Raw genomic sequence first — 14,643 nt, 5'->3', positions numbered from 1 at the left:
GTCAGTGAAACTGAAGACGTGTGAGTGGCTGCAGCTGCAGACATAACAAGGATCACATTTCTGTGGCCCAGGTTATGATTCACCAAGTGGTCAGACAGAAACAGTGTTCAACTCTAACAAGGCCATGTGAAGCAAAACAAACACAATAATGACAAACACTGATTTTATTTCAGTCTTGATACAGAAAAAAAAGACTGATATCAGTATTGATTAACTGTCTAATAATTGTTTTAATGGGGAATAATTGTCTTATTCCCCATTAAAAGTAATGCTTCACTGCGGTTTTAGTCTCAGCTGAAAGTCTCTGGGTCGCACCTGCAGGAGAGATTTAACACAAGGTGACACAGACGCTCTGCAAGACTCGTTGGCTCTCAGTCGACTGCCGGTGAAAATGGAAACGCTGCAAACTCGCTCACTTCTGTTGCTAGGCAACACAAATCCAGGCTGGATAACATTAAAGGCCACAAAGATGAGAGAGGAGGGAAATGAAAGCTGAGCACCGACCTCCCAAAGATCCAGGAAGCTGCAGGGTTAAAACTAAAACTCCACCTGAAGGTTCAAAATCCCCACAGAGACAGAGACCAGAATCACTGACATCTACAGTGAAGAGGTTTCCAGTCCGCTCATTCCCAGTTTCAGAGTTTTCCCAGAACCTCTGAGAGCAGCTCTGTGACTGACAGCCTCGCTGAACCCACATTCAGCAAACGGGATACCGCACAGATGAGCTTTCACTTCATAACGACACAACAGCAACTCTTGATGATAACAATAATAATAATAATAGTGTGTTTGGGACCTCCTGCCTTAAAACCAGCAGTTCTTGAGCCCCCTGGTGGCCTCTGCAGGTGGTGGGAGGAGTCAAACTAAGTGAAATAAATAGAAATAAACAAATTAGTATTTTTTTTTAAAAACTCTGTTATGGTGATGAAGGGTAAAAGGTGTAGGGTGTGACCACTGCAGGACCACCTTCAGGAGAACCACTGCATGAAAGCAGCTTTCCTCTGATTGGCTGCCCTTTGCCTGGCTTCCTCTCGCAGCTGTGAAGGTTGAGAAAACAAACTGTAAAATAAATAAATAATCTTAAAATAAATAAGTCCTGATGAGGAGTTAGAACCTCGAGAGCGGAGTAGAGACAAGCTAATGGGTCTGACGAAGACACCCCCCCTGTGTGACATCACAGATATCCCAGAGTAGAAAAAACGGCATCTGCATCCTGATGTTTTGGCTCAAACTGAGCACATTATTATTAGAAACTGCGTGAAAGTTTGTGACTGTAGATCTGAAACTCTACATTTAAACGATGGCTCTGAAGACTCTGAAACTTGGAGGGGAGTAAAAGATTAAACCGTCTCTGCTGTCTGAGTCTCTACTTCTGTCTGAAGCTCAAAGATGTTTGTAGACGCGCTGTGTTAGTGTGGACGTGCAAACAGGACGTGAACACAGTGAGAGATGCTGTGTGTGCTCAGCACTGCAGGGTTATGTAAAGGCTCTAAATCACTCAGCTGGACTCTTTAAACTGGCTTTCAGCCCTCACGTCACTGTCAGAATCACAGGTGACCTGAAACTCACGTCATTGGACAAAGGAAGGAAACACAGGCAGGCACAGAAAGAACCGGCCAATCAGGACGCCCCAAACTGGAGGCTTTGTCCTGTGAGGAAACGGTGCTAACCACTGCAGCACCTGGAAATAATAATAATAATAATAATAATTGTAACATGGTAGACTAATGTGCCTGTGTTAATTCAGCTCCATATTATTATGTGAAGTTGCACTGGGTTGGGAGTGGTTTTGTGTGTGTGTGTCACATTTTTGGTGAGCCAATGGCTGGAATGGGGTTGGACTAATTAGAGGAAGGTGTAGGGGAGACCGGGGATAGTTGTAACATTTTTGACATTTCTGTCTGTAAATTGAAGCTCTTTTAAGGTAGTGGATTCAAAATGTAATGCAAAGTATTTACATGTCTCAACTATTAAATAGTGCAGCTATTTTCTCTGCAGCACAATTATCCATTGCATGGTATGGTCTCAAACACAAAGAGTGAAATGTTACAATTAACCCCATAGTTTGGGTTAGTTGTAACATATCCTGGGGTGAAATGTAACACAATGAAATAAGGGTACTAACAAAACATTAACATGTAATCTTTGTTTATTCAACACATGAATGCACTTACATCCATTTATGTAGCTCTGTGTGTGTGTGACAGAATGCAGAAATCTAGCTTTTGAACATATTCCAACCCCCCAAAAAAGACAAATTATGGAATTTTCTGCAACTGAATATTTCATTAATTTTGGTTGGCCTTCCTTGAGTTTGGCCTCATTGGATCAGTGGGCATTATAACCTACAACTCTTGCACCAATTTTGAACATAACAATGAAGCTGGAAAAATGTAGTTGTTCACCAGCATCGCAATTCCATTACTTTTTATCATGGCTTACCTTGGTGTGGTTTGCAAAGTGCTTCAGAAAGATGAGGAAATCTGTTTCTTGCACCCATCCTGACTTATTTCCACTACCAGTACTTCCTACTGGTCCATCTCTGACACAGTGGTCTGCATAATGTATGTGTGGGAACACAAACAGTGGAGGAATTGTGTTGCCAATGGCATTAACCGCATATACAAATGAAACCAGTGAACCTCTCTCTGCTGATGTCGTTGCCCCAACTTGTTTAATATAAGTTAAAGTAATAGTGTGGTAAGTTGTAACATCTGCATTATTGTTACAACTAACCCAGACTGTTGCTGTTACAACTGACCCAGAACTCCTATAGCCATGAACTAGCTAACATTACAGCCAACGGCTAAAATATTAGCACTAAAGACCTACACAGAATATATCCCCATAGACATACAAATAACACAATTTAAGTTTGATGAGTTTAACTGAAAAGCAAATAATGCTATTAGAAATTGAAATAAAGTAGAAAAACTTACTTTTTGCCATACAAATTACTTTTTTTCGTGTTAAATTGTCTGTGTTTGACAAAATGTGCTGATTTTTCACATGTGATAGCAGAACTGAATTGGGCATGCACAGGATGAGTCACATCATTTGAAACTTAGCCCTGATTGGATTGGAGAAATTGGAAGTGTTACAACTGACCCACGTTACAACTATCCCCGGTCTCCCCTACTTGATTGCACTGATACACTGGTCTACTTATAGCCCACACTACAAACACTGCTGTGTCATTTTGTCTCTCTGTGCAGGTATGTAATGTGATGAAAAGAAATCAGATATGTTTGGGATGGATGGGTTTTGCGCTATGAATTTTATACTGAATGTGTCATTTTGTCTCTCTGTGCAGGCCAGGGCCTATTATATGCCACAACCTAAAGGCAGCAGAGTTGCAGAGGCTGGAGTGACCACTGGCTATATGCTTGCAGGGGTCTCCAAGGACAACTTCTAACCCTGTTAAAGGCAACACGCGGAGTGCAACTGGCCATGTGGCATAGCTGGCTCTGGCCTTGGGACTATGTGTTTTTATACGATTCATAAATGGGACACTGGACTGTTTTATCTTTTATCTCTTGATATTTTTTTGTCAATAAATTATCTTTTAGAATTTTATTGACTGTCATTTTTTTGCCCACGACTGAGACGGTTGGTCAGACCTAGAATCTTTCTTTGGGTGTGTTACATAAGAATAAGAATAATAATAATAATAATAATAATAATAATAATAAGAATGATAAGAGGAAAATCAGCTGTGCACTGTGCATGCTGTGTGTTTGCGCTGCGATGTGACCTGGTTCCTTCTTCAGTGGTGCTTCAGCCGGTTTGTGCTGCCCTTAGAGCTCATTAAAGAAACATGGAGCGACGCAGCAGAGAAGAAGCTGAGCTGCGCGAGACGGACGGTTAGAGGACGCACGTGAACCATGATTTTCAGCTTCTTAGATTAAATCCTAAAAAACGAGTTAAAACCTGAATGATCAGTCAGAATCCCCTCTGAGCGCTCGTTCTGATTTAATTTAGAGGTGAAATCACGGAAACATGAGTATTTTTACCTGATTAGTTTCAATTCTTGATTTTTTTCCCCGTTCTCATCGTTCAGGTGAAGTTCTGAACTCTGAGCTCAGGTTACCCGAAAGCTGCTCTGACTGCAGGAGCTGTAATAAATTATGTTAGTTGTGATTTTGTATGATTTCCTGATAACATGAACGTGCAGATGTTTGTTTGATTAAAGTGGAGCGCATCTGCAGTTGTCGGACGGCGCCATTCAGAGGAAGAAGCCAGTCTTACAGCTGATAATGACATGAAAGACATTTTACACAAACATGATGAATGAAGAGAGGCTGTTGTGGAGATTACGTGTCACCAGGGCTGTATCCCAATTCAGGGTCTGCAGCCTTAAAGTACGCGTCGTTAACGGTCCACAAGGGCCGCGCACTCAAAGACCGCTAAGGCCGGAAGTGCGAGGCTTCTGAAATGGGACGGTCTAGCCTCGGTCGCGCTGCCCAGGTTGCCTAGCAACCATGATACTAACAGCTGGAAACGTTTCATACAGCTTTGCTTGACAGAAATGAAGGAGAACATATTTTTGTTCATTTGTTTGTTTGTTTCTACATGGGCTTTGATTTGATAAGTATCTAAGGCTGAGACCACAGGACTGTAAAAACATGATTACTAAATTTGTCTCAGTATTTACTTTAAATATCCATGAAATCATCACATTCTCTGTAAGATTAAAGGTGGAGACAAGTGCAGTTGTAGATTTAGGAGTCCTGCTTCGTCACTCCAGCAGGTGGCGGCACTGCATCTCGATGTTTGCGGTAAACCACCATAGAAGAGGAAGCAGAAGCCGGAGGAGTGTTCGGTGGACGTGTGGCAGGAGCCGGTCACATTAGTGTGGGGTCTAAAAGGTAAACAGGTGAGTCCGCACCTCGTTTTTACCGGAACTCGCTGAATTCACGAGGCTAAAGCAGCTCGTGCATTAGCATTATCCCGAGCCGACACTCAGTTAGCTTTTGGCTAACCGCGTGCTCCTTAACCTTCAGTCACCAGGAAACCCTGTAGCACTGTCCTGACATCAGCTGTGTGTGTGTGTGTGTGTGGGGGGGGGGGGTCTCTTCGGCTGGTGTTTGTATGTGTTTATCGTCATTTGTCCTGTGACGTAACAGCGTCGTGACGCGGTCAGTAACAGGTGAGGACGTAAACTCACCTGAGAGTTACTGAAGGTCTGGGGTCTAGGTAAGGCAGTGTCACGTGGGTTTAACTTCACTAAAACAGGAAAAATCCCCAAAGACGATTAAAAGGGTAATGAGTGTATGGAAGACCAAAGGGGCCAAGATTTTACATTTAAACTAATTATTTATTTATTTATTTTATGAATGTCAGAAACTAATAATAACACGTGATGATAATGGATTTTATTTTGGTAAATTTTTAAAACTAAAATAATGTTTTGAGCTCAGCGTTTCAGTGTGTTTCTGAAGTCAGACTTCAAATAAAATAAGCGGATCTAAAGTTTAATAGACACAAGTGAAACATGTTTTATAATCAATAATTTGACAGATTAATGATCAGAATAAATAATATAATAAAATAATCTGGTCTTCCTGTCTTATAGCAGGTGGTGGAGATGTTGGGGCTGCGGTGCATCATGGGTGACCTGCGAGGAGGAGCGGCACTCCGGAGGACATTTGTGTCTTCGGCGGTGCTGAGTTTGAGGTGGCAGCTAGCACCGCAGGACAGGCTTCCTCAGGCTCGCTTCCTCTCTGGTGATCGGGACTCGTCGCCGTCAGTAGTGGCTAAAATGAAGCTGCGGACTCGGCTGCTGGTTACGCTGTTGTTCGGCGGCGGGTTGCTGGGTGTGTGGTGGTTTGTGCACTCAGAGAAACAGCAGAAGCTGCAGCAGCAGCGAGTGGAGCAGCTGCGGCAGGTGGCGCTGGGGCAGGGCACTTTCAGCCTCATGGACCACACGGGGTGCCGCCGGACGAAGAAGGACTTCCTGGGCAACTGGGTGCTGCTGTACTTTGGCTTCACGCACTGCCCTGACATCTGCCCCGAAGAGCTGGAAAAGCTAAGCACTGTCGTGATGACTCTGGACCGCGACGCCTCGCTGCCGCCGGTGCAGCCCCTTTTTATCACTGTAGACCCAGAGCGGGACGATGAGGCGGCGCTTGCCCGGTACGTTAAAGACTTCCATCCCCGGCTGATTGGGCTGACGGGGACGGTCGAGGAGGTGAAGCACGCAGGGCGGGACTACAGAGTGTACGCCAGCGCCGGGCCCAAAGACGAGGATGGCGACTACATTGTGGACCACACTATCCTCATCTACCTTGTCAGCCCTGACGGCCTCTTTCTCGACTACTACAACAGGATGAAGAGTGATGAGCAGATCGCCGACAGTGTCCGCAAACACATCAGAAACTATACCACGCTGTGAGCGCTGGCTATATAGCAACCAATTACAGACCGTTTTCATAACAACCCCACTCACAGCTGGGGGATAAACTGCTTCTTGTCCTAAAACGGGACACTTCTCCATGGTAACACAGAACTGTAAACGTGTTTGAAGTGAAAGTTTGTCGATAATAACAATGTAAAATCCAGAGAGCATGCTCCCTCACTTCCTGTCTCAGCCTGATGGTTTCAGTGTGTGTGTGTGTGTGTGTGTGTGGGGCCTGGTGTCAGGAGAGGAACACACAGATTTCCTGTTTAAGGTGTTCCTCTGTTGACACCTAGACAGACTTCCTGTTCCTCAGACAAGTGAAGCAGTCTGACTGCTTCCATGTGGAGCTGAGATGTTTATCAGGTTAAGTTTACTTCTCTCTTGCTCAGTGTGGATGAAGTGTGTTTACAGCTGGAAGAAGTGCATGCTGGGCATTTCCTCCAGTCTGTCACATAAATGGCAGTGGGACATGCTCTCTGAGAAAGTGTCAGTTTTCATAGTTAAAGGTCAGATTGGCCTCAGGGTGTGAGGACCTTGCCGATTCCTGTGAAGAGGTCAGCGATAGGGCAGATCATGCTGGTCACATGGAAACTGATCAGCTGTAATGTTGCTGGGGAAACAAGTTATATTATGGCGGACTTTAATGAAGCGTGAGTGACAGACAGGTTCTCGTCAGAAGGTCGTGCGTTTTTGTTTTTTGGCTTCTTGTTACCATCAGATTTTCCCCACAGACACAGAGAGTGCAGACAGTGACAAACATTTTATTACAAAAATTCAATAACATTGATCATCGATTAAACGTTACATGATGATGTCAGAGCGGCTTGTGCTGCATTCAGGCCTTCAGCGTGGCAAATCTGTCCGTCGCTCTGTGCGTGCTCAGTAGAGTCAGAGCCATTGTGTCCAAACTTCCCTCCAAACCGGCACAACTGTCGATCTCCACCGTGTAGTCGTTTGCCTGCAGGAAGTAGAGAGTCATGATCAGCAACCAATCAGCTGCAGCCATCCATCAACAGGAAGTGAAGACTCATCAGAACAGACTTTCAACCTTCTGACGGTGTCACTGATCAATAAAGTGATCAGACAGCTGTTCTGTTATTGATCAGCGAGCTCATCAGACTCTCGTCTGTCTTTAACCAGCTCAGAGGATTTAAAGAAATAAAAGCACCACTTCTGTCATGGAGGATTTTCAAAATAAAACCACCAGACTGATCCAGTTTCCTGTCCTTACCTTTTTCACAGTAAAACCCCTAAACACACACCTTGCTGTTCACTGGAATGAACACAGCTATGCACGATAGGGGCAGGTTTAAAAAAAAAAAAATAATCAATTATCCTATTTAAATCGATTTCAATTTGAATAGTGTATCAATCCATTAATTCCTGAATCGATTTTTAAATATAAATGTATTTTGCCAGAAACACCAGAATCTCAGGTTAAAGCTCACAAAACTATTTCAACCACTGCCAAACAGTTAAAAAAGCAAATGAGAGCAGGTAAACGGCACATGCGGACATGCTGTCGTTGCTGAAAGCTGATATCTCAGAAGTTCTGAAGCTGCAGGTTTCGTCACTCTGACCAAAATTCATTGAACCGGCAGCAAAAGAAGATCCAAACTATGCTCTATGTTTGAAAAACATTGTCATGAATTCCCTCTTTTGTGCCCAGGACAATAAAAACCACACTTCCTGCACAGCTGCCTCTCTGTGTATTCAGAGACCACCTCTGATGAATTCTCACAAGTCTTAGCTTTGTTTTTAATGCATAGATATAAATATGCATAAATATGTATATATACTGATAAAAGATCAGAATTAAAATATTTCTGAGTCTAAATCAAATTGAATCCAATCAGTTATAGAAATCAGTGACGATACCCAGTGCGAATGCTATAGTGGGTCTAAACAGAGACTGTATATAAAAGATGGACATGGTGACATCATCTACTTCTGTATAAAGCCTGGATATTTTGTGTGGTCCCATGGTAAAAGCTCCTGACACTAATTGGACCAAACATGTTGTTTTATTCAGTTCGATGGGATGACCTCATCAGGAAACATTCAGCAACAGAATGTTAAACACCTGCAGCGCTGCGCTCATCCTTGTACCGAACTGTGTGTGCAGAGCCGTAACTATGACACCAGATTAACGTATCAATGCTGCAGTTTATCGTTTATGCTTTTTAGAGAATTCATCATCATTTGATGACATCCCTGACTGGAACAGGTGACGTTCACTGTTTGGGCCAAACTAGTCACAAAACGCGCAAAATGCCTCCTTTGGATTTGAGTGTGCTCAGATCATTAAAGTAAGTGTGGTCTGATGTGTGTGATCTCTGTGCTGTTATTGGTTGATCGCTGATGTCTGTGCAGATGTTTTACCAGCTGCAGGGAGGCCAGCAGGTACTTTGAGGCTTCAAAGTTGTCTAGACCATGAACGATGGCTGCAAACGTTCTGCGGCATCCAACGCCGCTCAGCGCTCTCACGATGCGGTCTCCGTAATCATGGATGTCAAATGCTGGGCGTTCCTCCTGGAAAATGGAGAGGCGGGGTTTAGAGTCAGAAGGGGTTTGAGTCAGAAGTTGGGTTAAGTTACTGGATGGGGCTCAGCAGGTTTTACCTGCAGTGCCAACTCAGGGCGGATCTTCTCCTCCCAGTCTTTGACCCTCCGAGACAGTGCTGTCTCCTGAGTGTAACCACGACTGTTTACCACTAGCTGCTCCTAAATCCCACACACAAAGGGTTAATCAACTTCCTGCTATTCAAAATAAAAGCTTCACCTTCTTCATGACGGAGTTATAAGTAGTTTGATTTTTCTGATCATGGGTAGCTTCTAGCAGTAGGAACAAACCTTACAGGCTCCAAGTATGATTGATCAGAATGTACTGAACATTACTGAAGATAATAATATTGATCACTGACCACTCGCAGCTTCACCAGATCCTCGTAACTCAGTTCATCTCGGTGAGCTTCTGCGGACACAAACAGCATCAGATCATTACACACGTTCCACTGTTCCTGTATCGATACTGAACTGATTGAACTGATCGATCAGTTTCAGTCTGAATCTGAAGCATTTTACCAGGTGAAATGTGCTCCGGGCCACCCAGAAACTCGGCTGGGACGTCATCGGGAAAGGCGTCGTGCTCGTTGTCCGAGGCGTCATCATCCCCACCTTCAGACAGACATATCAGGCTTTAACGCAAACACACTCAAACAGCTTTTATGACCCTGAACTCAGACCAGCACTAAGACTGTTACCCAGCAGGTGCTGTCTCAACTCTTCCACAGGCTCCTCCCCCAGTTGACCAGGCCCCACCCCCTCTGGCTGTAGGAAGGTCCTCTTCAGCTCCTCGTCAGACATCATCACTCCCTGAGTGACATAACAAATGTGATAGTAATGAGTCATAATCTGACAATAACACTGACCCTGATAAAACGACCTGAACCGCAGCTGATGTCACTGCTGACATCACTGTGATGTCAGCATGGATGATGGTGTGTGCGTCTTACGGCTCTTCTGTTCATCCTCTTCTGATTTTTGAGTTTGTCTTTGATCGTGCTCAGGTAGATGTAGTTGAGGTCTGAAAAACAGGAAGTCTTAGCTTCATTTAACAGGAAGTATAAATTCAACTCTTCAGATTAAAAGTCTTTTTCTGGACACAGAAAAGTTTTCAGCCTATTGTTACCTGTAAATGTGGGTCCATTTTTCAACTTGTGCTCTGGAGGGTCAACTGAAACAAACAACCACAAAAAGGAAGTGACATGTTAACAGATAATGGGTCCACAGGAAGAACATGAGTGCTCCAAGCAGTTTGTTCTTACAGGTTCCTCTGAACCAGCTCCTGAAGTCCCGAAGGAAAGCGGCTCGTTTCCTTTTCCTCTTCCCGCAGTCGTCCAGCCCGTCGGGAACTCTGTAGCACTTCCCTGCAGAAGACACAAAACTCTGTAAGCACCTGCAGACTGAATACTGAAACACGCCACGCGGTCCCCATAGTTACCTGGTTTCAGTGGTTTGTCCTCCTCAAGCATGGCGTATGGGTCATGGAACGCCCAAACATTCACCTGAAAAAAAAAAAAAAGATGTTTCATAATGAAGCTCTAGTAAAAAGGTCAAATTTAATGAATCTAGTTAGAAAACAAAATGAGGAACCGGAGCTTTATGAAAACTATTTTTTTCAAAATAAAACTACTGTTGTGCTTTAAGTGTGTGAGATTTTTGACTAGGGGAAAATAAACGCTCCTGTGGCGAACACTGAGCTGCAATCTGGGGGATTAAAGCAGATTAACGTACAGCAGGAGGAATCGGCTCCTCTCTCCTCGGTTTGTTGGCTTCCATATGTTGCCTCTCTCGGATCATTCGACCATCACTCGGAGCCTGAAACACACCAACGACACCGAAGTTACACAAGGAGAAGAAGAAGATGAAGAGGTGGTGGCTGAAACTGTTCTGTGATTCTAACAAGTGAAATCTCCTCCACCTGCAATCTGTCCACATGCTCCTCCTCCTGCTCCATGTTGTCCAACTCTAAGGGGAGGAAATCGTCTGCTGCATCGCCTCCACCCTCCTCAGCATCAGCTCTGCCCATTTCAACATCCACTGGAACCACAGCATCTGAGCCATGAAGGTCAAAAGTAAAAAAAAAAAAATCAGAAACCAAAGTAGTGAAAGTCAAGAAGAAAAAAAAAGGGGAGAAAAGCGGGAGGAAATGTGTCATGAAGGACTGAACAGGTGAGGTGAGGTGTACCTGGGGGCTGGGTCTCTAGTTGAGCGAAGTCACTGTGAGGCAGGGAAGTGGAAGCAACTGATCTGAATGTGAGCAGGATCATGTCGCCCTCACCTGGGACGAACAGGTTGATCCTGAAGTCCTTCTGACTGCACAGGATCTCACCTTTCACACTGACACACAGGCATAGAACCAGGTGAGACCTCATCATCGGGGAGCGAGGCTTAGCTCTCATTTAGTTGCTGTGCGAGATCACTGACCTGATGAGGGGCAGTTTCTTTTTCTCTTGGGTTTCAGGTGCAATCAAAGACTCCGGAGGAAGAGGCGGCACGTCCACAGTCTGCATAGGTCAGAGGTCACAGGCAGAGGTCAGAGGCCAGAACGAGCTGCAGGTAAACTGACCTCAGAGAATCAAACTCACCGTGTTGGAGTCAGACCTCTCAGATCGGTCCGACACTTCCAGGTCCAACGCAGAAAACTGAAGGACACAAATGATGTTACTCATTTACACCCGAGCACACCTGACTTTGACAGGATAAAGAGTTACAAAAAAGGAGTAAAAATAAAAAGGCAAAAATGACACGATACAGATTTAAAAAGAATTTCTGTGAAAATCTGAGGTCAAAATTTATTTTATTTTTTACGATTAAAAGGTTGAATCTGAAAAATCTAGATCATTAATAATAAATAATTAAAATAAAATAATTAATGATCACGATAAAGAATGTTTTAAATTTAAGGTTCTAATTTTTTAAATATGATATGGTCAGTGACTGAATGAAGTGACTACGTTCCCCAGAATGCCCTGTGAGTGTTGTTAGAGAATGGCGTAACAGTAAAACCTTAACCCTGTGCCTGTTTTCATTCTGACCTGTTAACTCACGTTACCTGAGGGGTACCTCAGGCTTGGCTCCAGGTCCCCTGTAACTTGCTGTTTATATTCTTGAGCACAGATGCCACATTTTCACCCAAACAGCTTCACACTCAGTGACCTCAGATGCTTCAGTTCCAGCTGACCCTGACTTCTTGTCTGCTCCAGGACCGAACTATTTCTACAGCTCGGCTCACTCTGCAGCCTCTGAGGGTTAAAGAAGGCCTTGGCTCTGGAGCAAGCTGGCTAATAACATCAGGCTCATAGAGTCAGGTGCTTCCTTTAAATCCCCTCTGAAAACATGTTTCATAGACTTTCTTTGAAGTCTATAAAAATGTCAGATATCAGTTTTGAATTTTTAGAACAGAAACATTTTATACTTCTTTTCCTTGGTGTGGTTTATTTTTGAGTCTAACATCCAGCTCTCAAAGCACTTTATCGCCAGTGTGTTTAAATGAATGAAGCATCATGAAAGCTGAAAATCAAATCAGGGACAAAATGTGACTCTGGAAGTTTGCTCTCAGGTAAAGAACCACCTTTAATAAAAGCTGCCTGGTCTTTTTTTTTATTTTTTTACCTCCTCCAAGTTGTCAGCATCATGACTGCTCACTGCTCTGCCATCACCCTCCTGAGACTCTGTTGCCTGCTTGTTGCGTCTGTCGGGAGAGCACAAAGATAATGTGTGAACCTGCAGCAGGAAATCAAACCAGCATGTGGGCGGAGTCACACCTACTTCTTGTTCTTGTCGTTGATGTACTCCAGAGTCTGGAACACCAGGCTGTGCAGCAGCTCCACCTGAAACAGACGCAGATGCCGTCACATGACTCCATCACAGACTGGCCGAGGTCATGTGACTTGTGTGTGGCTCACCTTCTTGCTGTAGATGCAGGCGGAGCCCTGGATGAGCAGCGCAGCCTCTGCGAAGTTCAGCCTGGTTTTCCCACCATCGAAGGTGATACACATGTCATCCAGCTGCAGACACACAGACAGATGTTACTGGGCGGAGCTCAGCTTCATTCCATCAGGCTGTGACTGACTGAAATCCCACCTGGATTCACGTTTGTGTCTCTGTGGATCACCTGAAGCTGCCAGACCAGTCCTTTGTGAATGACCTGAACAATAAACTGACCCAGAGCAATTTGTCTGAAATGCAGTTGTTACCTTCTAATTACAGCTCTGTCTTCTTCTGTCTGCATTAGAAATACTGCAGAGCTTACTGCTAAAACTGACACCTTCTCCGTGCTGCTTTTACTCTTTACAAAGACACCCAGGGAGCCAGACTGACCCTGTAGGTGAGCCTGTTCTGGGGCACGGACCACATGTTTGATGCAGAAGGATATTGCTGTCTCGTGTCAGTTTGTATGGAGGACGAAAGCTATCAAAGTAAGAGCCTCTGTGGTATAAATAAATTACCTCATCTAAGTAGTCGTTTAGCTCTGACGCCAGGTCGATCTCCCAGTTCTTTGTGAGCTCTCGGATCGGCTGGAGCAGGTGAGCATATCGGCTCTCTGTGGACTCCATCTCACCTGAAACAGGTAGAACCAGAACAGGCTGTGAATCCTGCGGGGTCTCAAACATCACTCGGTCTTTAAGCAGCTCGTTTCTCTGCAGTGCTCTGAGTTGCAGATGGAACGCTTTCTCATTTAAAACTCAAGCAAAGATTACTTTCATTCAGTCCAAATTTGATATAATAGTAGATTCATAAAAGCCTGTAATGTTGATCAGAGCGCACAGCTACAGCTGGACTGTACATATCGATTTAAGTATCGATTATCAGTTTTCATGGTGAACTCTTTGCATTCACCTGTCCTCAAAATCAAACAAAACTGTGTTATCGCTGCTGTGAATTATATTAAATAGCGTGATAATTGCTACGAGCTAAAGCGGCAAATACTGAAATCAGAGAGAACGAAATTAAAGCAAAGTACGTTCAAAAATGTGATTTATTTTAATCGCTGTAGCTAAACCTGTGATTAAAAGATAAACTTAACAAATTAACTTATTCCTAATCTAACGCCGAATATACCGGGACATTCCACTGTTTAGTAAACCGTGTTAATTAATCCTCTGTGAGATCGATGTTTACATCAATCAGAATGAAACACAGAAATGTCAGATTTATCAACGCAATGTGGCGGAGCGTCTAAGCGACTGCAGCTGTCAAAGCTTGAACACTTGGCTCATTTACCTGCTCAGCTTGGTTATTTTTTTAAATAAGAGAAATACCTGAGAATAAGCAGGTGTCGGTAACATGAAGCAGCGACGGTGTTTAAGGAGTAAAATCAGAGAGAAACTTACCGAAAAACCTGAGCCGAGCTACACCGGGGCTAACTGTTTGTAGCCGTTAGCACAACACTCAAAGTACCCGCGTTAAATTTCTTCTTCGCTGCTCTGGTCTGTGTAGCAGCTCCGCGTGCTGCCCCCTGGCGGCGCTATGGTGTGATACAGGCTGCCGACCGCTAGATGGCAGCGTTGCAGTTTAAAGCAATGACTGTAGAAAACATCTACAGTTTTCTACAGTTTTCTGTAAAACTGTAGAAAACTTCTCCAGTCATTGGTTTAAAGAAACTGGGCGAGCTGCTGCCTGCACCTTGCGATCTGTTTATAAGAAATACAGATGATTTGGCATGCGCAAAACAGCGCA

The 14,643-nt window shown here is 44.1% G+C and overlaps 2 protein-coding genes across 4 annotated transcripts; one reads left to right on the top strand and one right to left on the bottom strand.

Annotated features, from left to right (window-relative positions):
- The first annotated feature begins 4,733 nt into the window (after positions 1–4,733).
- On the top strand, positions 4,734–7,003 carry sco2 (synthesis of cytochrome C oxidase 2). Of its 3 annotated transcripts, none has more exons than XM_080887091.1 (2): positions 4,734–4,876; positions 5,576–7,003. In XM_080887091.1, the coding sequence occupies exon 2, from the start codon at positions 5,588–5,590 to the stop codon at positions 6,392–6,394; it is 807 nt and encodes a 268-aa protein (XP_080743217.1). In that variant the 5' UTR covers positions 4,734–4,876; positions 5,576–5,587; the 3' UTR covers positions 6,395–7,003. The 3 variants fall into 3 exon arrangements, with proteins under 3 accessions (XP_080743217.1, XP_080743218.1, XP_080743219.1); XM_080887092.1 differs by having other exon boundaries at positions 4,796–4,868; XM_080887093.1 differs by having other exon boundaries at positions 4,797–4,876; positions 5,579–7,003.
- Positions 7,004–7,145: 142 nt separating this feature from the next.
- Positions 7,146–14,411, bottom strand: ncaph2 (non-SMC condensin II complex, subunit H2). The gene is made up of 20 exons (XM_080887090.1): positions 14,298–14,411; positions 13,413–13,525; positions 12,870–12,971; positions 12,733–12,794; positions 12,577–12,655; positions 11,550–11,606; positions 11,389–11,468; positions 11,150–11,301; positions 10,883–11,016; positions 10,696–10,779; positions 10,403–10,466; positions 10,227–10,328; positions 10,091–10,135; positions 9,915–9,985; positions 9,663–9,774; positions 9,484–9,576; positions 9,324–9,373; positions 9,022–9,123; positions 8,783–8,932; positions 7,146–7,358 (listed from the first exon to the last, which is right to left on the bottom strand). The coding sequence occupies exons 2-20, from the start codon at positions 13,518–13,520 to the stop codon at positions 7,236–7,238; spliced, it is 1,770 nt and encodes a 589-aa protein (XP_080743216.1). The 5' UTR covers positions 13,521–13,525; positions 14,298–14,411; the 3' UTR covers positions 7,146–7,235.
- Between the last annotated feature and the right edge of the window lie 232 nt (positions 14,412–14,643).

The sequence above is a fragment of the Rhamphochromis sp. 'chilingali' genome, assembly GCF_963969265.1.
Source record: "Rhamphochromis sp. 'chilingali' genome assembly, chromosome: 7".
NCBI classification, from domain to species: domain Eukaryota; kingdom Metazoa; phylum Chordata; class Actinopteri; order Cichliformes; family Cichlidae; genus Rhamphochromis; species Rhamphochromis sp. 'chilingali'.
Note: the sequence above shows the minus strand (reverse complement) of the source record. Positions and strands in the feature narration are given on the sequence as shown.

Bases quoted from the DNA above. Each gene is read 5' to 3' on its own strand.
- sco2 (XM_080887091.1), top strand. From the start codon at position 5,588: ATGTTGGGGCTGCGGTGCATCATGGGTGACCTGCGAGGAGGAGCGGCA.
- ncaph2 (XM_080887090.1), bottom strand. From the start codon at position 13,520: ATGGAGTCCACAGAGAGCCGATATGCTCACCTGCTCCAGCCGATCCGA. The intron at 9,986-10,090 runs GTAACAATAGGC...CCTGTTTTTCAG, and splicing joins AAATGGACCCACATTTACAG to ACCTCAACTACATCTACCTG. The intron at 7,359-8,782 runs GTAAAACATCTG...TACTTCCTGCAG, and splicing joins TGCTGGCCTCCCTGCAGCTG to GCAAACGACTACACGGTGGA.